Source organism: Equus asinus, chromosome 13 (assembly GCF_041296235.1).
Source record: "Equus asinus isolate D_3611 breed Donkey chromosome 13, EquAss-T2T_v2, whole genome shotgun sequence".
In the NCBI taxonomy this organism is placed as follows: Eukaryota; Metazoa; Chordata; class Mammalia; order Perissodactyla; family Equidae; genus Equus; species Equus asinus.
The window spans coordinates 4987688-5009642 of NC_091802.1; the positions used below are offsets into that span (position 1 = coordinate 4987688).

General features: G+C 46.7%; 1 protein-coding gene and 1 long non-coding RNA gene across 4 annotated transcripts in view; one reads left to right on the forward strand and one right to left on the reverse strand.

The window, feature by feature from the left end:
• The window catches only part of CDRT4 (CMT1A duplicated region transcript 4), a 46145-nt gene that overhangs the window by 13566 nt on the left and 10624 nt on the right, over positions 1–21955 (forward strand). For 2 of the 3 annotated variants that reach the window (XM_070482312.1, XM_070482313.1), the window contains exon 2: positions 21740–21814. In XM_070482312.1, coding sequence (XP_070338413.1) covers positions 21775–21814 — 40 coding nt within the window. In that variant the 5' untranslated portion in view covers positions 21740–21774. Of the gene's footprint in view, positions 1–8661; positions 8744–21739; positions 21815–21955 lie in introns of all 3 variants that reach the window. The other variant, XM_070482311.1, reaches the window with a different exon arrangement.
• The window catches only part of LOC139040006 (uncharacterized), a 55654-nt gene that overhangs the window by 1901 nt on the left and 31798 nt on the right, over positions 1–21955 (reverse strand). Inside the window, exon 2 of the long non-coding RNA XR_011493548.1 lies at positions 7123–7214. This is a non-coding gene — a long non-coding RNA (uncharacterized lncRNA). The remainder of the gene's footprint in view (positions 1–7122; positions 7215–21955) is intronic.

Below are 21955 nucleotides of genomic sequence, written 5' to 3' on the forward strand. Positions count from 1 at the left end.
ACCCTTCATGGTTTGACTTCAGTCTTAGTTTACAATCCCCCTTCTCCCTACATCTCTCCCCCTCCACCTATGTGCACCCCCTGTGCTGGCCGTCATTGCTGAAGTCCTCCGAATGCGTCATGCTCACTTTGCACTTATTCGGCCTGGCTTCCCACTGCTCGTCTTTTCAGAGACTTGCATCTGGACCTTGCTTCAGTCTCACCTTCAGCTAATCTTGGTTTTATACTTTATGTTTCAGCAATATTGGAATATATTTTACTTTTTAAAATCATATCATGCTTCTATCTGCTTTGCCCCAAGTTTTTCCTATTTTTCTTCTGTTCTTTGACCCAGTAATGCCTACTCATTATCCAGAACTAAATTCAGGTGCCTTTTCTTCCTAGAAGTCCCCTCTGCTTCCTTCTTCTCCTAGTGAGCTGGGTGGGTGACCCCCTCTCATATCATCAGCCTGTATTTCTATCAGAGCAAGTGGCAGACAGCATTGTGCTGAGCTATACTCATAGTGGTCTGGGGCAAGGAAATGGTCCAGTCTAATGATTCTCAAAGTGTGGTCCCCAGACCAGCAGCACCAGCTTCTGGGAATTTGTTAGAAATGCAGATTCTCAGGCCCCGCCCCAGACCTAGGGCATCAGATACTCTGGGGTTGGGACGCACTAATCTGTGTTTTAATAAGCTCTCTAGGTGATTCTGGCACAAGGAAGTAGATCACTGGTCTCACCCACCTCTGTAACGGGCAGGTCTGGCCCAGAGTAACTGTTCATCGAAATGAAATGAATCCAATTCTGGCCCAGGATATCGTCTTGACTTTCCCAGGCTGAGTGAGAAATTACTCCTCATGTCCTCATGACACCTCGTGTCTCCTTTTGTCATAACCCCGTGACACTATAGTGGAGCTGCAGATGGTGGCACCTTCAAGGAGAGGGATTCTGCTGTGTTCGCCTTTCCGGGCCTGTGCCTGGGACAGAGCGGGTGCTCAGTAAGCATCTGTGCAGCTTGGGTCCTGAATACATGTGGGAAAAGACAGACACGTTCCTTCCTCTGATGGAACTTAAATTCTAAGAGGGCAGGCAGAAAATAAATTGTAAACAAACAAATTTAAGGTAATTTCAGATAGTGATAAGTGCTATAATGAAAATAAGGTGCTGGGATAAAGATGGACTGACTGGCTAGTTTGGAGTAGGAAGTTAGGGAAAGCCTTTCTGAGAAGGTGACATTGAGCTAAGATCTAAATGACCAGAAGCCAGCTCTGTGAAAATCTGTGGGGAAGATCATTCCAGGTAGAGGGGGAGAAAAGCTAGAGTGGTGAGTGTGGGGACAGAGAGGAGGGCCATGTGATTGGAGAGGGGAGAGAGAGGTCGGAGAGGTAGACAAAGCAGCCACGTTAGGATTTTATTTCCAGGGCTATGTGGAAACCCTTGGGGAGGGATATTTAGGTTGGGGAGCAATGTGACTATTGGTACATGTTTTGGAAAGACCACTCTGGCTGCTGTGTGTATAAAACAAATTGTGTGGAGGCAAGATTGGAAGTGAGAAGGCCAGTTCCGAGGCCATGAGATCATCCTGGTGGCTACAGAGGCAGCACTGGGAGCGTGGTGTTTAATCACGTGGTTCCTAGTGCCAGCTATGCACATCCGAATCCTGACTCTACAACAGATGCATGACTTTGAGTAAATCAGTGAATTTCTCTGTGCCTCAATTTTACCCTCTGTCAGAGGGGGTAACAGTAGCACTTAACTCATAGGTTTGTTGGGAAAGCTCAATGAGTTGATACATGGAAGACACTGGCACCCAGGCTATTAGTTATTATTATTATTAATAATAGTATTATTATTAGTAGCAGCAGTAATAGTAGTTGTCGTCATTATGGAATGAAGAGAAAATGATGGGTTCAACATATTTCTACAGGCTAAGTTGAGATGACTTGATGATAAATTGGATCCTAAGGATGAAGGAAAGAGGAAAAAAGACGCTTAGTTTTTTGGCAAATGGTTTGTTAGTGGTGCTGTTTAATAAAAGGGGGAAGACCAGTGAAGAAGCAGGTTTTGGTGTGTGTGTGTGTGTTTTAGGAGCTCAGTGTTGAACAGTGGGGTTCTGAAGCACCAGTAAAACGTCTGAGATGTCCAGTAGGGGGTTGGATATATGAGCCTGGAATTCAAGGGAGAGCCCATGGCTGGGGACACACATGTGAGAGTCGTGGCACGGTGCGGGCTCACCCTGCGAGAGTGTGTGGATGGGGAGAAAAGGGAGCCCAGGACCGAACCCCAAGCTCTCTCACTTTCAAGGTAGAGCAGAGGAGCAGGATCTGGCAAGGAGCCTGGAACGGCAGCCGGTGAGACGGTGAAACCAGGAGAAAGGAGAGTGCTGGAGCCGAGAGAAGAGGGTATTTTGAGAGTGGCCAGCTGATTCCATTGCTGCCCACAGGTCAGACAAGATAGGTAACTAAACGCCAAGTAGGTAACTGAATTTGGCAACATGGAAGTTATTTTCTTAATGGATGAATGAAATTTTATTTCATTGGTTGGTAATTTTATCCAGAAGTCAATTCAATTAGACAGTCTGGTTGTATCCTCTCCTTGATGCCCGCCAAGAATTAGGTGAGGGGGGAGCCTGAGAGAGAACAGGGCCAAGAGCCTTCTCAGCGCGGCCTTCAAGCGGAGCTGCAAGCCACTCAGTTGGGGTGGTTGCTGCTGGTTCAAAGAAATTCCACCTGTTACTGAGTGAAGAAATGGTTCCTGCCTCTTCTTCAAAATAAAGTTTTAGAAACCATGAGTAAAGGGTGACCAAACTGAGGTGGAAAATGTGTTTCTGCAACTGGAATCAAAGTTTTCCAATGACGCCACAGCTTGGCACAGCTGTTTTGAATCTAGGAGCATATTAACACTCACGCCATTTCTGCGACTTCCCTGAAGCAAACCATTAACCTTTCAGCTTCTCTCTATTATCCAGTAAGGTGGGGACAGATTAGGTTGGTGGTTCGCAGGCTTCCTTGGCATAAGAAACACCTGGAGGCTTGCTGAGCTATAGGCCCCTGGGCCCCTCCCAGAGCTTCTGATGCAGTGGGCCCGGGGTTGGGAGGGGATCGCCCTTCTCACAGGCTCCCAGATCCTGCTGCTGCTGCTGCTGGTTCCAGGACCACCTGGACAAGCTCTGGTCTGGATTACACCGATGCTCCCTGAAAGCAGGGCCGGTGTCCTCCTGGCGTGCCTGGCTCAGCAGGAGACACTCAATAAACTCCCATAGAAATGACTGGGTTAAGTAAGCCTTGTGTGGAGCCCTCCGGGCTGAGGAATGGGGTGAGTGCTGTGGTGAGGGTCAGGGAGAGACATGTTGTCACCTGATTTTGTTGCTGCCCGTACACTCCCGGGAGCCCCACCGCAGGACTCTCCCACCTGGCAGCAGGCAGCCATCTTTGGACTCTGCATTCTTCTCCTTGAACCCTGCCTAACTTGTAGGTTTTCTTTGACGTTTTGACTGTCAGAAACATTTTCATAATTCCGTTCGGGACTGCAGGTTCGTGGGTGGAATTTAGGCGGAATTTTAGGCAGAGGAACACAGTGACACAAATGATTTAACATGTAACGTCTTCCTGGGATGCATTATGTTGCCCCTGGGTAAAGCCAGTCCTTCCTCTCCACTCCCCAGGGCCAGAGGAAATGGGGCGGGGACCTGGCTCATGGCTTTTGAGAGATGGAATTAGTTAAGTCTCGTCAGAGGGAAATGAAGGCTGGCGGCCACATCCCATCTGGTTCGAGGCCCTGCCCCCTCGCCCGGCGCACAGAGCCTTCTTTCTTCCTCGAGGAAGAGTGACTCTTTCACAGCCTGCCACGGGCAAAGGAAGTGGCAAGTCCCAGGGCATCCTGAGCCCCTTCAGTCTCTCCAGGGCACCTCACCTCCTTCGGCCTTTCCCAAGTGCAGGGGGAGCGCGGGGCCTGTGCGTGCAGGGCCGAGGCTGGGCAGCGCAGAGTAGAGATGGCTGGGTGCTCACCGCCCAGCCTGCATCATGTCTTAGCCGAAAAGGGCTCCGGAGCCCCTCCGGCCCTCCCCGGCTGCAGCCGCGCGCAGGGACCCGGAGCAAAGGCTTTTCTGAAAAGCTGCTGATCTCAACCCCGCCAGCTCCACATTCCTGGATGATGAGGGAGGGATTCCAGTGTTTACTTTGAACAATGTTTTCCTGTGTCTGAACCGACTGGGTGTTAAATTCTTCCAGATTTCTGGCTCCATGTTGCAACTCCAACGGGACAGAAACAGGTTTACGGCAGTTGGCAGGGGAGCGAAAGCGAGGTCCGGCCGGGCACCTTCTGCAGCTAGAATTTCCACCGGGTGGATGGAAAGGCTGTCGGCACGGGCTCCAGGGGCTCGGCTCCAGGAGGGGTTTGCTGTGGTCTCAACTCTGAGCTTTGAACTGTGCCTTTCGCATTTCCCACCCTAGAGGGCAAAAGTCAGTTTTTCTGTTTGGAAAGGCAGCAAGGAGTGAGAACAAGCGCGGTGCTGAAGGCCAGGCCTTGCGGTGCTTTTCCTGTTGGTATAAACCCAGAAGTTGGGCTCATAAGGAATTCATTTGGTGCAATATTGGGAAACTTGAGTGCATTCCGCTTGCTGGGGCCTGCTGTGTGAGAAGGTTTCTCAGAGATTCGAGGAGGTCAGAGCTGGATGGGAGACGGGGGAGTGGCAGACCTGAATCCTTATTTTTGCGCAGGAAGAAATTGAGGCACAGAGAGTTCTAGCAGCAAGAGGGCTAGAGTGCTGGGCTGGAAAGACCTGTCCCCAAAATAGCTGGTTAGCTCTCACAGAACTGTGCCATTGCGGGTGTGGTAACCTGAAACAATTGCCACTGTTTATTGCTGAGGAAGATGACCACACAACCACATGGGGCCATGGAAGTCATTCTTCTCTTTATTAAATATTGATGAGTCAGTGGCTTTGAAGATGGAGAGAACTTCAGGAAACCAATAGGATCAATTAATAGGATCAATAGGATCAAGATAAAGGTGCTCTGTCCTTCCACTGTGCACAATAAACAGTATCTTCATTCTTGTATCCTGGGATGGTAAGCAAGTCAGGGGAACTCCCATGGGACCGACGCTGACTTGCTGTCTTTGGAGTCCTTGGTGAAGCTCCAGCCTCTGGGCAGGTGCCTGGCAGCTTCTTGAATTGGAACAGCCCAAATCTGAGTAGGGCATGGGGCGGATGGTAACCTTGCAACCGTTTTAGACCCTCTGCACTCGGACCCTGGAAACCTACTCCTGAACTCCTTTTACGGGGTGTGTGTGTATTCGTCTATGCACAAGCAGGAAAGAAAGATTAGTGGCAATCCCGCTGACTTCAGGACCTAGGTGGAGCCCACACAGTATTTATGAAGCGGCGTTGGATAAAATAGTCCCATGATAGAACTTGACATTTTGATCTGGCTGCTTTCACAAAGCCATTTTGATGCCAGGACATTTTCACTCGGTCTTAAAAAAAAAAAAGAAACCACTAAAATTTCAAATTTCTGTACCTCTCAAGTAATGTGCGAGGCAAGCACCCTCGCACCATCTCTGAGCCCACTTCCCTCCTTGCCCCATCCCTCACTGCAATCCTAACCCCTCTGGACACATCAGTATGTCTGCTGTGTCAAAATGGCCCTGTTCAAATTGGCTGTTGGAGGATGGCTTCATTTCTGTGATATATTATAGCCATAAATTCTTTACTTAAATATATTCTCTTCTTCTAGTAGAGATTGTGTTGTCCCCTAGAGAAGGGGGTGTAATGGAAGGAGGAATTATGTAGTGAAATTGCTCCCACTGCTGGCAGAGTAGGAAGCTCTCCTCTATTCATTCTCACGGGTGGAACTGTTTCCTTGGAACGTCTGGCGAGTGTCTGGTATCAGATCTCTTGCTGTGTAACAAATTACCCCAAAACTTAGTTGCTTGAAACAAACACATGTTGTCTCACAGGTCCTGTGGGTCGTGAATCTGAGTGTGACTTAATCGTGTGTCTCTCTCTTGAGGTCTCTCCATGAGGGTGTATTCACGGTTTGGGGTGGGGCTGTGGTCCCATCTGGAGGCTCAGCTGTGGGAGGATCCACTTCCAAGCTAACTCACAAGGTTATTGGCAAGGGTAACTTCCTCACAGGCTGTTGAACTAGGGGCCTCGGTTCCTTGCTGGCTGTTTGCTGGAGACCTCCCTTAGTTCCTTACCGCGTGACTTCTCCATGGGGTAGCTCATAATATGGCAGCTGGCTTCCCTCAGAGTGAATGAGAGAGCAAGAGAGAGAGACCAAGTGCTCACGATGGGAGCCAAAGCTCACTTAATTTCAGAAGTGACATCCCATCACTTTTACCATATTCTATTTGTTAGAAATGAGTTGCTAGATGCGGCTCATACTCAAGGGAAGGGGTTCATGAGGATGTGAACACCAGGAGGTGGGATCATTGGGCCCATCCTGGAGGCTGCCTGCCACAGGCCTTATGTCCCATTGGCAGTTCTGATAGGCCAGTGGCTGTGAGGGCAGATGGAATGAGTTCCACGCTCACTCTTACTCCTCTCGCGAGGTGGAGACCTTCATTGGCAGAGCATTCTGAAGACTTCTCAGGGACAAATAATTCTGAGTTTCTAAACTAACTGGACTTAACCTCCACTCTCTCACCCATCCCTCCCCCACTCCAAGGAAAGCAGAGGAGCCTAAGACAGCCTTTATGTGAGCCACCCCATCTCTGTGGTCTCTATCACTCTCTAAATAAAGTTCCATGACACAGCTGCTCTCTCTAGAGCTCATCTAGTCCTCACCTTGGGTGCCAAAGTTATTCAGCAATTTTTTTTTTTTTTACCAAAATGAGCCCCCATTTCATTCAGAGAATGAAATTTATACCATTAATTCAGGATTCTTGGTCTTCAACAAAAGCCAACTGTTATAAAGATCTTTATGGATCATGAAATATTTTACCTGAATCCATTGGATCATCATTACATCCCATGAGGCAGGATGAGTCTCATCCTGGATATGAGGGAAGTGAGGTTCAGAAAGATTAAGTGACTTACTCAAGATTGGACATGAACAAGTGAAGTTGGATTTCGAAACCAGGTCTCCTGACTCCAAAATCTGTGCTCCACCCTGAGTCCCCTTTAATGTTGCTTGCATACCTAAGTCTCCAAATTATTCCCAGTAGGAATCTGGCGAGACTTCTTGGCCCGATTTTGCTCATTAAGTCATTCCAGACCAGGGCTGCAGTGACCTGGGAAGAGAAATAGGATTCAGCTGGGATGGGGGATGTCAAAGCTGGAGGTTGCGCAGTAGACATAACTGGTGACCTTGGAGAGTTACACAGGGTGTGTGTTTGTGTGCTTGTGTATATGCGTGTGTGCACATGCTCATGTGTGTAACTATGTGGTTCATAGACTCTTTCTTATCCTGGTGAGTATGTGGTCCCACTCAGGGCTATGTGTGCATATGTGCATGTGAACACATATGTGGCTACGAGTGGACACGGATGCCTCAGACCTGCCCAGGATCAGAGATACTATCCAGGGGGTGCTCTTTTGGTAGCAGATGGTACAAGTAGTATAAGCAGGGTTGTTGGGACCTGAAAGGTGGGCGGATGGGATGGAATGGGTGAGATGTAGAGATAGCCGTGTGGCAGCATTTGTGTTGGAAGGTCCCCTGAGCCCCTCTTCTGATCTCCTACTGCTCCAGTCTCTCCCCTGCTGTTCAACTTATTGACTCATTTGTGGTGAGATTCATTTTGTGACTAATTTCTCCAGCCTGAAAATTGGACCACGTTGTTTTGGCATTGTGAAAGACGTCACAGTCCTGCATATTAAGGCGGATGATAACAGTCCAACCAACAGGCTCATGTTCCGAGGCCCTGTGCTCAATGCTTTATGCGAATTGTCTCATGACAAAAATCCTCATGACAATCCAATGCTAGTTCCTGCCATAGTCCCTATTTACAGATGGGAGTGCGAGACTGAGGAAGCTTAAGTATCTCGTTTCTGGTTACACAGCCAAGAAGCAGCTGGCCTGTCCTGAACTCCTGCTCTTAATTCTGTGCTATACTTTACTCCAAACAATTGTGTAAGGTGCAGCTTTACCACGTTAGGAACTTTGGTTAATTCTCTCATCTTTTGCCCTCTTGAGATATTAAAACGCATAACAATGATATCACAGCCGCAAGCAGGAATGGCAAGGAGAGCGCTGGTCCTCTGTCAGCGCCGCAGGAGGGGGGTCCTCAAGGCCAGGCTTCGCTGGGAGAGGACATCCACACAACACACTCCACGAGGGGCCCGTTCCCAGATTTTAAAAGTGTTTGACGCGTCCTTCCACTGTGCCAAGGAAACACATTAAAGCCCTTGTTGTTTAGTTGGATTTCTGACCCAACAAAAACTCCTTTTGTCAGAACTTCAAGATTTCCTGGTGTGTTACTCACACATATTTTCTATGTGGATAGCGGTTACGTTTCACTGCATACTGCTTGTGTATATTTGTGCCTGGAAGGATTCATTTGAAACTAGTAACTAAATATTTCTCTCCAATTTCAAAAGACCTCTGGGGAATTGATAATTGCTATTTTCATAGGCAACAGATTGCTATATATTGGACTGTCCATTTCCCCCAAACCATCTGCATTAGTTATATTATATTATATATTTGCCAGTCTACCTTCTTCATTCTGTGTTTCTCAGCAACCTAGTGAGATGAACTGCATCAAGGACTTGCGAGAGCTTGTAGACAGGAGGAGTGAGGACAAGAGAAGATCAGAACGTGGTAAGTCAGTCTGGTCTTTGGGGATGATAATTAGTCCTCAGAGTGGACAAGATGTGGGCCAAGCGTTGACTGGAATTTAACGATCTTACTTCTGAGCCTTAAGAAAAACAATTCAGGGACAGAGAGAGAGGCATATGCTAGATGAGGCACAGAGGAAGGCGTGAGTAAGCCCACCAGAGGGCTGCCTGGCCTCAAAGAAGTGTCATGGGAGCAGTGCTGGAAGGAGAGGTAAAGGGACTAGGGAGTGGGCCATGGGGCTGAATTTATAATCATTCTGTGTGAGGAAAACATATGTTTGTAAAAAGGCAACTCTATCCACTAACAACAGATGGAAGATACCCCGGGCGCTGTGTCTAGTGCTGGTGGGATCTGGCCGTGTGTGGTAGGAGTGGAAGGGACAGAGCGCATGTTGGACCAGGTGGCAATGGAAATGGAGGTTCGGAGGAAAATTGGAGTAGGACTTGAGTTGGAATTTGGTACATTTAAGCCCCATGGACTTTTCCTGTTAGACGTGGTTTCACTTGGCCTTCAATGAAGCCTGAATCCTAGACAGTCGTGGCTCCAATCGCTGGCATTGTTGCTCTTTTCTGGGCGCTTTCACATGCAGTGTCTCATTCGGTCTTCAGAGTAATCCTACCAGGGAGGTATATCATTCCCATTTTACGGATGGGGAAACCTAGGGCTCAGAGAGAGAGAGAGGGGAAGTGATTTGCCCACTTAAAAGCAGGAAGTGACAGCTAGGATTTGAACCCAGGCCCTTCTGTGAGCCATATTTGTTTGTCATATTTATCAGGGTAATGTCCCACATTTGCCATTTGACCTTCTCTGGTAGTGGCTATTGTCAAGTCAACTGGTCCATGGTTTCCGTTGTGTTCCGTACAAGTATGTAGCTTTCTGATGTTTGGATTTCCAATAGTCCTTAGAGATTCTAGGGGAAAATTCCAGGGGAAGTTGCAGTAACATCCATTTATCTAGTGATTCTGACCAAAGTGCCTGGGACGGAGCAGTGAATGTGATGGATGAGATCCCTGCTCTCATGGAACTGACCTCCTAGTGGGTTAAGGGAAAATAAACAAATGAGTAAATCATAAGAAATGTCAGTCAGGGATAGTGCCAGGCAGAGAATTGAAATAGGAGATGTGACTGGTGACTGGGGCTATGTTAGCTAGTCCCCTAACTCACTGAAGAATTTATGTTTAGGCTGAATCCTGACTTATTAGAAGCAACAATCCATGTGAAAATCAGGGAAAGTGCATCCCAGGCAGAGGGAGAAGCTGGGGAAGGACCTAATGTGGGAACAAGCTTGGTGTGTTTGAAGGAGAGAAGGCAGGCCAATGTGGCTGGTGTAGTGAGTGATGGGGAGAGTGGCACTAAGGCTGGAAGGGTAGGCAGGGGCTAGATTGAGGAGAGCTTTGTAGGTCAAGGGGAGGAATTTGCATTGTATCCCCAATGGAGTGGGAACCATGGGAGTGTTGGCAATGGTATGGTTTAATCTGATTTATGTTTAAAAATGATCACTCTAGGTCCTCTGTAGAGAAGGAATTGTAAGGGAACAAGAGTGGAAGCAGGGAGACGAGTTAGCAGGTATTCAGGAGTCCAGCGAATAGGTGTTGATGTCTTGGGTGAAGATGGAGATGTAGCAAAGTTCAATAGTGGCAGAGGGTGGTGGGGAGAGGATAATGGATGGGGTATTCTAAGTGAAGAAGTAAGAGGAATCAAAGATAACACTTAGATTTTTGAATTGGGCAATTTGGTGAATGTTGATGCCTCTCTTTGAGATGGAAAAGACCAGAGACGAACATTTTAGGGAGTAAGGTCAAGATTTCTGTTTAAGCCATGAAAACTTTGAGATCCTATTAGACACTCAAGTAAAGATTAAAGATGGCAGCTGAATATACAAGTTTGGACCTTGGGGAAGGAGTCAGGCTAGAGTTAAGATTTGGCAAGTAGATGAGATGTAAAGCCACAGAACTGATGTTACCTTGGGGACATTGGGAGATAAAAAAGAGAAGGGAGCCCAGAAATCATCAATGGAGATTGAGAAGGAGAGTGGCAAGTGACAATGGGAGCAAAACAGGTCTGTGTGGTGTCACGGAAGCCAAGTAGGAAAATGTTTCAAGAACATGAGAGTGTTCTGTTCTATCCATGACCATTGCATCTTGGAAGGTAAGAGGGGAGGGCCCTGGAGTGCAAGGGGAGAGGTGTTCTTTGATAAGAATAGGAACACTTCATCCATCATAGTGGGAGGGAAGTCAGCGTGCACAGCAGTAGTTGATAGGTGTGATGGTGGGGAGACAAGGGAGTTCCTGATGGATTCTCAGATTTTTCCTGAAGGAGGTTGAGACAAGGACATCAGCCAAGAGTGAGAGGGAGAAGGAGGAGATGAGGAGGTTTGAGGTAGTTGGGAAAGCGAAAAGACTTGGAAAGGGGGGAGAGTAGGATGGGCTAGCTATGTTGACTGACTTTGGGATAGAGGAGCAAGAGTGCGGAATGTTAAACAAAAGGATTCTGCACCTAGACAGCCTGAGTGCAAATCCTGGTTTGTCCCTCCATGGTTGTGTGACCTTAGACAAGCTACTGGGCATTCCTATGGGCTTTAGTTTCCTTGCTTGTAGGATGGGGATAATATAGTTTCTAACGCACAAGATTTTTTGAGGATTCAATTAGTTAATATAGGTTAGGTGCTTAGACTATGCCCAGTACATAGTACATGGCATTTCATGTGAGACCAGTCAGCACAATTGTTTTTCTCTCCCATATGTTTAGTTGCTGAATTGGAGGCACCTGGCAGAGCCCAAAGGTTGGGTTTAACTAGTACTAGTACTAGGACTTTGTCATGCAAATATGATAGGCCAGAAGGATAAGGAGGTTAAGGTTGTTTGTGAGGGATTATAACAACGGACCATGGAATCTAAACAGGATAAAGCAGGGAGCGAGGGCATGAAGGGGTGACAGAGGGAGGCCAGAATGGATTGAAAGAGAGGAATTGCTAGATCGAGAACTGCTTTGAGGGTGAGCTGGAAGGATAGAAGAGGGAAAAGTTAGAGTGGGGAGCTCACAGTTGAGATTGTGGCTGTTGTGTGGTTATTGGTGACAATAAGAACAATGGACTGACCACAGGGCGGGTGGTGGAGAGTGAGAGGAAGGTGAGGTTAATGGAGGTGAGTAGATCAAGGACGATTGGGCTAGAGATTTGTATGGATCATTCATGAGATGATGAAGAAACCACTGATGATAGTAGGAGTAATGGCACAAAGGAAGCCAGCGTCTGGGAGCTAAAGTTGTCAGTGACTGAGGGGCAGAGGCCAGGCGTCAGAACCTGTCAACAACCAGGTGGGTCGGGGGTGCTATAGACTGAGGCCACGAGCTGCAAAGAAGGAGGAAGGAAAATGGTTTGAGAAAGGCACTGGGGGCAAGGGAGGACAAGTACCCCTCCAGGTCCAGAAACCTCTGGGTCATGGAGGGAGAAACAGCCCTCCCTGGAGAGGCCTGCAGGGGACGTGGTGTCCTGAAGGCCAGGAGAGAGGCCACTTCCTTTAGTGAGAGCACTCTAGGCAGAAAGTCCCAGGGATGCATGGGGGTTGGGGTATCTCCAAATTTCAGCTGCTTATCCTCAGCTTTTCAGATTTTGAATACAATTTTTTCAGTTCACTCAGGGCTTTTGATCCCTGCCAGTTTTCTCAACATAATGTGCTAAATGCTATTTACAAGAGGGTCATTTTTGCCTTCCTCTGAGAGCACGGTGGAAGGACAGATTCTCCTCCTGGGTGTTGGGAAAGGTTTCCCTGAGTGGCTGAGCTATGCTCTGGGTTTTGCAGGACATGCAGTTCCTTAGAAGTGGGGAGTGGGAAGAGAATTCAGGGCAAAGGCAGCAAGACTCGCCAAGGAGTCGAGGCACGGGAGCTCGGCGAGTGCGGGGAGCGATGGGGTGCTGGGTGTGCGTGCGTGGGTCTGTGTGTGTGTGTGTGTGTGTAGGAGAGAGAGTGTACAGGGAAGAGTCGTGGTGATAGGAGCCAAGATTGGGAAGCTTTTCTGGGACTAGATTTTAAGGAATGTGCATTTTACTGCATAGGCCGTAGGGAGTAAATAAGTTTTGAACAGAAAGTGTGGCACGATCAGATCTTTCTCAGTTGGTTTCTCTGCTTAGAATGTCATGCCTGGTGTAGTACATGGCACACAATAAAGATTCAGTAAATAGTTGTTGAGTGAATATATTTATAAATGATCATTCTTGCGGCTGGGGAGGATGAGCTGGAGAGAAAGAGAATAGAGGTCAGAAGACATATTTGGGGAGTGGGGCCTGAATCTGGGGTGTAAAAGGGAAGGAGGAGTTGAGTGTCTACTTTGGGAGTTGGGAAGGATGGTGATGTCATCGACAGAAACAGGGCGTGAAGACAGAGGAGATGTTCACGGAAGTATGGGGTGACAACAGATACTGTTTTGAGGAAAAGGCAAAACACTTAGTGGAACTTGTTTAATTAGCAGTTGGAAATAAGAATCTAGTCTTAGAAGACAGATGGGTCCTAGGAGCATCTTTTGGTGATTATCAAGGCGCCACTGGTACCAAAGACGTAGAGTGATAAGGCCTTAGGGAAGTGATTAATTTTGACCAAACTCAAAGGAAAATGATTAATAATTCAGGATGCCAATCTTATAATTTATAATGGGACATATGCTCATGAGTTATTTCATATATCAATTTTCAGAAGATTGCTGAGTGAATAAGAGCAAAAGGAGCCACTTTTCATCAAGTCAAATAGCTAATGATCCCCCCTTTTTATTGACTCACTTCTCAGAGAACAAATATTGATGTTCCCAAGTTCGTGGTTAGGGTTAGGGTTAGGGAGGACGCTTTCAAACTTTGGAAGGGTCTTTTTCACTCTTCCTTGCTTTCTCAGTAGAAAATATGGGATAAAATTCGACAATTTCTTGATGCTCACACGAGCATCTGTGATTTTTATCGGGAGTGGTAATGTTGGAATGGCCTCATGACAGTTGGGGGCTGGGGTGGAGAGTTGAGACTGGTGGCCTCTTCACTAAATGGCTCATGCTTTCTGTGCTTTTGTAGTGAATTGGTTTGCTTTTCATGGTTCTTTGGTTCCCTCAGCAATCATGCATGTCTTGACAGTTGGCTGGAGTATTTTACACCTCCGCGTTGGAGAGGGTTGCTGGGTGGTCTTCACTTGGTGCCCGTGCCTTGAGCTCCAGGCACCGTGCTTGAAAGCTGAGAGAATAGTTTTCATTGATCCCACTGGTCTTGTTTGCTGGCACATCCAGTCTTCACAAAGCATTGCAGGGTGTAGCGTGTGTTTCTGGGCAATTTCCTTGTGCGTGGATGGTCTTGGCCACAGTGAGCTGATTCTTTTTAACTTCTTCCCTGACTCTTCTGTGACTAGGCTGGCAGTGGGGACTTTTGCTGTAGTTCTCCAGCCTGAAGTCTGTCTCACTTTGGTGCCAGGAGCAGTCTCTCATAGATTCTATTTTAGTTTCTGGCCTCATCACCAAGACCTTGGAGCTGGTAGGAACCCTAGAGACCACAGTGGCAAATACCCTGCCTGCTCTTTGTCCATGAACAGAGGGAAGCAGGGAGGACTCTGTTCACCTCTCAGCATTGAGAGGGGGATGGCTTTGGCAGTTCTGAGACCTTTGGGAGCCTGGAACCTTCAGCAGCCAGCATTTTCTGAGCACCTTGCTATACAGAGATTTATAAAAAGCAGAAGAATGCCAATGAGTTCTTCATTTTAAAAGATGCTGCCCATCTAAAATTGGAAACGCCTTCAAATCCCCAAACGGAGGCATGATTAATCCTGGTTCATTCACTGGATGGATTACTAAGCAGCCTCTAAAATAATTAGAGGAATATTTAAGAACATGAGAAAATATAACATAAGGTTAGAGCTAAAATGGTGGATTCAAAGGATATATACATTTTGTGACCATAACCATGTAAGAACTGGGTGAGAACATACAGATAAGAGTTGTGTGATGGTAAAGGGATTATGAGATTGAAAAATAACATTTCCCAAACTTTTTATAATGTTGATAGTATATAATTCCTATTATGAGAGCATATACAAACAAATACAGCAAAATGCAACTGGTCATCGTCGACGTGACACACGCCTTGAATTGCTTTTCTAGTAAAGGTGATGATTGGTTCTAATTCCTCCTTGCAATTTGCTAGTGAATGTCGGGGCCAGCCCCTGTGGGAAGGAGTACGGGACTCTGTTTATTGGGTAGAACTGTCTTTGCACAGCATTGAAATTAGGCCCTTCATTCCAACTTCCAACTTTAACAGTGCTGAGCATCCATCTACAAAGCTTTCTTTCCTTTTCTTCATCTCCAAGTGTTGCCCCTTCCTTTTACTTAATTTCCATTTTGTAAGTTGTTTTAGAACTAAAATTATGGCTGGGTATGAATGAAGAGCATTAAGGACAAAGTCCAGTGAAACTCTTAATTTTCAGGAGGGTGCCTTATTTGGATTGTGCGTCTACTGGGGACAACTCACCCCAGACAATTGGGAGTTTTGATTTAATCATATTTTGGCATTATCTGTGACCCAAGAGTTGGGTGCAATGTGTGAGGCATGGATTTTCTCACACTCTGGCATGAACTGGGAGCACTGTGTGACACTGAGGACATGCTGTCAACAGGCTGATGGGATAATCGAATCCTACAGAAGGCAGCTACTTCCGTTCTTTGCTTGTAGGCAAAGTCTCAAATGCAAGTCAATTTCTTCAGAACAAACTCTGGCCTGGATTCCTCCTGCTTTGGGCATTTTAAAAGGAGGTGGCCTGGCCCGTTGTTTGAGGCCCGTCCTGGGAAATGCCTGCCTGTTTCTCCCATGTGTCCTCTAGGCTCACAATGCCCCATTGTTCCAGTGGAGCAGGACTTCCTTTTTCTGATTGATTAGACGTTGTGAGACCACATACTTTCATGATCCCGTTGCTCCTGAGCCAGCTGTCAGGCGGAGAGAGGGTCTCTGAGCACAAATTGCTTAAAGCCTTTCATGTTTGGTTTCCTGAATATGAAATTAGAGGGCTATTTCTTGTTGCCTGTTTCTCCATATCTTTCCTACCTGTCTAGCCTATCAATGTACACCCTACCCCAAAATGTCCACAGAAGGAAAGGTTGAAAGCTCTCCTCTGATTATGTCTGTTTGGCTTGTTCTGGAAATTCCATTTTAAAATTTGAAACAATCTATAGATAATATGGCCACATGTACTTTGTGCCTGATGGGTCTTCATATGACATCTTAAAATGGGATTTTAATATTTATGATAGAGTATTCCTCAGATACATCTAAAATTCAGATTCATAGTTATACCTGGTAAGTATACAATACCCAGTGCTTCTCCCTGTAGTGAATTTGTCAAGTGTTTATTCAGCCAACTCAACATTGTAGTTCATATGCAGGCAATACTCCATCTGGAAACAGCCTATAAGATTCGCCTACTAGAAGAAGAAAGTGGACCCTGAGCAGAGAAACACTTCACTCAGGATTTGAAAACATTGAGGGTGGCATTTAAACCATGCCCACTGCTCATCATTCCTCTTCTCCTTCAAGACTCAGCACAACCATCCTCTCTTCTTGAACCTGTTTCTTGACATCCCTCCCCACGCGGGCTGAGTGAGGAAGCTTGTGGTCTGTCTCCTCATGGGGCTCTGAGCTCCTTGAACCAGGGCTCTGCCTCATTCTGCTTTGTGTCCCCATCAGCTACTGCAGTGCCTGGTACCTGGAGACACTCAGTACCCATCTGCAGAGTGACTGATGGCACTTGTTTTGACCTATGTACAGGGACTTCTTTGCTTTTGTTTCTGATGACTTAGATGACATGGATTATTCTTATTTGTTTTGTTATCGGAATGGGAAACAAACCTGCTTTGTGGACCCTTGACATTGAGAAGGGTAGACTCCCAAGGCAAGAGCTAAGTGTGGGGAATCCACAATGGGTTCTGGGTGAGCACAAGACCCGCACCTCTTGGAAGTGTAGTGTTTGAAGCTCAGTGTAGGTTTGTTGAATGCATGAATGAATGAATGCGTGAATTGATGTTGCATGGCCATAGATGCTTGAACTCTGTTTCCACTGTTGTGTCACTCAAAGTACACATATAATCATTAGAGAAAATATGTAGGGTACAGAAGCATTACCAAGAAGCAGCATACCCCCCTCCCCCACACTGTGAGTGGTGAATAAATACTGCCAGGTCTGTGTTAGAAGATGGGCGCTTCTGATTAGACTTCCACCTCCCCACCCTAGATGTGGCTAGAGATAGTTGCTTCTCTCTGGAAAGAGGCAGGGTTTATATTAGAACATGCTTACTACTACCAAAGCTGCCCATCTTATGCAACTTGACTTTTTAACAGAGTGCAGTAATGGGCTTGCTTCTCCTCTCCTTGGAGGGTGTGTGTTTGGGGAGGGGCAGTGATGAGGAAGAGAGGGTGGCCAGCATATTGTTGCATAGGGAGACGGGGAAAGAATGCCTCCTCTCTCCCAAAACCAACTTGCCCCTCCCCCCCGACTCTTCCCTGTCTTTACCATTCTAGGACTCCCCATGCTCCCCAGTATCAGTGTCACTAAAGGCACATCAAACCATTACCTTGTGTGCAGCCCCCTAGAGCCCATTAGGGAGAGGTGGGGATATGGCAAGAGTTTCCATAGCATCCATGGGATAGGGGCAGGGTAAAGAGGTGGAGAGAGTCATGAGGAGGCAGGGTTAACGGGAAGTCTGTCGGGTGTGCACTGTATGTCCCCAGCTCTGAAATGCAGGGGGTCAGAGCATGCACTTGACCTGAAAGATTGGGGACTCTGTGGGTCTCCGGGGTAGGCCACTCGGGATGGAGATCTGCACGCAAACCATGCACTGCACCAAATTGATGCAAGGCCGGAATGGTTCTCCAGATCTTAGAGATAAACCTTCCAAAACACTTCTGGCCTGAATGGCAGCTTCCTCTTCAGCCAAAAATAAATGAGGACCAGCCAGAGGGCAGGGCAGGGCAGGGGAGGAAACGGGAGGTTGAGGAGGATTGCATGCATCAGCTCCTGTTTGGGAAAATGTAGCTCTCCTCCTGGGGCCAGACAAGACTCTGAGGTTTGGCTCAGGGAGAAAAGTGAGAGATGAGACACAAGCAAGACAAGATGCCTGCAGATTGGAGCAGAGAAGAGAGGAAAGAGGCGGAAGAGAGGGAAACAGGCAGTCTGGACTCCAGTGGAGTGCTAGGCCCTCACATTGGCTTGTTCCACGAGCTGCCCTAAACAATGAATGAATGAATGAATGAATGAATGAGTGAGCGAATGGTTTCCTGGTCAAACGAGATTAGGGGATGCTGCATTTTAATCTGCTGCAAATGAGACTCGGGGAGGCTTCATATCGATCTCCCTTTAGGAGAGTCACAGAACAAGTTAACCTATTATAGTCTCTCCAGAAGTCCTGCACTAAAGGAATTTGTTTAACGTGTCATTTTTTCCAACTTACCTGATGAGGACAGGTCTCCTGTTAATATATTAATATTGCACAACAAGACAGACTATGTAAATGGTGCCCCCTGGATTAAACAACCTATGTGGCCCTATTGGGTGACCCTTGCCATGGACTTTGTTTTTTTCCCTTTAACACCTGTTAACATCTTGAGAGATTCTTGCATTCTATGGAACACAGCTTAGGAAACACCAAATTAAGATAATGTCTTGCCCATCCCGAGTATGAAAATGACACTACTTTTACAGCCTAAGTGGGACAAAAGTCTGAGGGGTGTTGACTTATGCTAGTGCACTCACCCATCAATCCTGTCTGGAACCAACAAAATCCTTTTGCAAGATGATTTCCTCAGATAAGGATGCAGCTTGTGGTGGTGGACAGAGGGCGGGATTAGCTTTGCATGAGAATACCATCCACACATGCAGTTTTCTTAGCTCAGTACTTGAAGGCACTGGTTCTCCTTTGATCTAAGGCAATTCTGGTATTGGCAGGTGGCGGTGGAAATGCTCCGTGGTCGTTTTAACGTTTAAAAGCCACTGATATGCAGTACTGAATATGTGTAATGAAGAATTCTTGAATGAAAATATGTCTTAGAACTGCAAAAGGACTGAAATGATCTCCAGGACCTGTCTACTATCTCTTATAAATCCTCAGTGTTTTTTGGTTTAGGTTCTAGAAGAGCAGTTCCCAGACTTTCCTGCACATTAGAATCAAGCTTTTAATTCCGATGCCTGTGTTGCATCCCAATCCAATTAAATCAGTGTTGTGGGTGGGAGCCAGGCATTTGAATTTTTAAAAGATCCCCAGTAATTCCAATGTGCAGCAAAGCCGAGGGACCGCTGGTTTAGAAGCACTTTGGTTTCCAGACATTTTATTATAACAACCATGCCTCTGTGAGAGGAGCCGCTCAGGAATTCATCCTCATCTCGTCAGTGAGATCGCAGAGGTCCTAAGAAGTTAAGGATTATAATCAAGTTCACAAATTTGTGTCAGGTTCAGGCAAGTGTCACTCCTTTGAATTTATTTAAGCCAAACCCAGCATATCAGACTAGATTCTGGAAATGACTGGGTAAGAGATTGGATGGGGGGGTGGGAGGAGCTGGGCTTGAAAACTAAGTGGATTGAACATGGGCCTTTGTGCCTGTAGGAGAAACAAGAAAACCACTTCAATGTTGTGCCTCGTGCCCCTCCCATCAATGCTGTTTCTGTCCATAGACTGCTGGTTTGCATTTCATTTATGGGCAGATAAAATGGAACCTTTGTGCCAGAGTTGAAGGAAATTTTAAGAGCCCACAGCTTGTCTTCAGACTTAATGTCAACTATTTGTCTCTTTTTATTTTCAAACAAACAAGTCCTCCCCAGGAGTTTTGAGGCTCTCTCAAACATTCCCTCCCTTGGTTTTATAGTTTCCTAGTCCCTGCATCAACAGGTATGAGAAAAACCTACCAGTCTATAGAATTGTCCCGTCAGACGGAAGACTGCTGTAGGAGCCCACAGAGATATGGTGAGACACTTTGAGCAAGATGGCGGATCCTACAAATGCACACTCATGTTCAAACAAAGAGTTTTCTAATAACTGGGCTTCTTTGAGACTTCAGGGTTTGTTAACTAGAAACTTAGAAGCAAGGATGAATTATCCCAAATTCCCCAAATATCACCAGCTCAAAACATTTTTCCACCATCTGACATGACTGATTAATCCTACGGTACTATGGGGAGAAGTACAAACACATTTCTAACAGCTCTACACATGTGGAAGATAGGTGAAGAACTCTCTTTCATTGGAGGTGGGTGGGCACGGGCTGGGTGACCACTGGGACGACATACTCTACTAAGGACTTGGAATGGGTGACCTGAAATTCTGACATCCTATGGTAGGTCTCAGGAGGAGAAGTAAGACGCTTCAATTCCCTTTTTTAAACAGTTATTATTACATGAAGCTGTCTCTAGGTTAGAGGACTATTTGAGCATTATTTCTTCCTAGCCTCAGAAAAATAATATTGTGAATTCTCCTAAAAATGTATTGCTATGAAAGATTGCCCCTAAGACTTGACAGGAGGGATTTGTAAGACCTGGATCTGAGTAGGTTTGACAAAAACTAGTTTTTTATTTTCTTTTTCTTAAGAGTATGAATGAATCTCTAGAATGATATCCTTTGTTAGGTGTGTTATAATAAAATGCTGACATTACAAATAATTTACTTTATAAATATAGTGGAATTTAAGGTTGCTCCTGCCAATACACTTACTTTCATTCCACAATGATTCTTTGATTAGGAGAAAAAAGGGGTGGAAACGTTGGAATTGCTTCTCTCAGGAGAGTGTTTCACACATGAGGAAGCCATCCCTCATCTATGTTACAGCTGAAAGAAAGATTTAGCACCATTAGTCTAAACCAGGGCTACTCAGAGTCTGGCCCTCAAACGAGCAGCAGCACCTGGGAGTTACTTAGAAACGCATTCTCAGGTCCCCCAAACAGACCTACTGAATCAGAGTGGCTGGGGAGGGGGGACCCAGTGTCTGTGTTTTAACAAGCTCTCCAGATGATTCTAGTGCTCAACAAAGTTTGAGGGCACTGGCCTAGACTGATGGTTCTCAAAGTGTCGTCTCCCGACCAACAGCCCCAGCATCACCTGGGAAGGTGTTAAAACCATTGGAGACTCTTCGGTCCTGGGCATTGGCAGGTGATGGTGGAAACGCTCCATGGCACTTGTAAATTTCAAAGGAGACAGAGATGGTAAAACTGAACATGCAAAATAATGACTTCTTGGACGAAAATTCTCAGATGTGCATTTTCCAGTCTTAGAATAAGAAAGGAACTGCAAAGGTCTCCTGGACTTGTTTCTTGCCTCTAGGAAGTTAATAATAAAACCTTACAAATCTTCAGCGTTTCCCTCCCCACCTTTGGTTTAGAAGGCTGGTTGCTGAACCAACTGCGGAGGTGGGGCCCGGCAGTTTGGGTTTTAACAAGCCTTGCAGGTGGATGCACCCTCAAGTGCAAGAACCACTAGACCTCAGTGAGCATCTCATTGCTCACACAAGTGGCCATGTAGAGCATTAAGACTTTCCTATTTCAGCCTGTGTTTGGGGCCCCTTCAGTTGACTCCTGGCAGCTGCCCCTCTCCCCACTGCCAGGCGGAGAAGTGCAGCTTGGAGAGCAGGAAATCAGCCCACTCACAGAAATATGACCACTCTTGGACTCTGGTAGAGAAGACGGCACAGTTTTGAAGTGGGGACGTTTCTTTCTTCACCTTTTCCCATGGGCCAACCTCCACACAGCCCCAAGGCCTGCCCAGCACTCAGTCCTTGAAAGCTGGGAGACCAGAAAGCAGAAGGCCTAGAGACCGACATGACCTCCTGTGCTGGGCTCTCCAGAAGGCTCATCCTCTTCTCTGAGGGCGGGGTCATCTGAGCCTCACGCAGAGACCCTTGCTCTGGGATCCCAGGGTGGCTGCTAATCACTTTCTTCTCAGGTCTCTTTGCGGTGGCCCTGGCTAACGAGCGTATTTTCCCAAAGGTATCTGGACCTCCAATGTGAGGGGCTCTCTAAAAATGGAGAGGATTGATGCAAGAAAGAAGAAGAAAGAGGAAGGTAGGCCTTGGGGCCTTAACAATGGGAGCTCCTGCTGCGGGGCTGGCTCAAGTTGGAGGATGTAGGGTGGGAAGGCAAAGAGATGGGGCTGAGGGAGTGGCCCCTCGTGTGTTACCCTGGCAGAGAGGCAGGGCTTGGGGA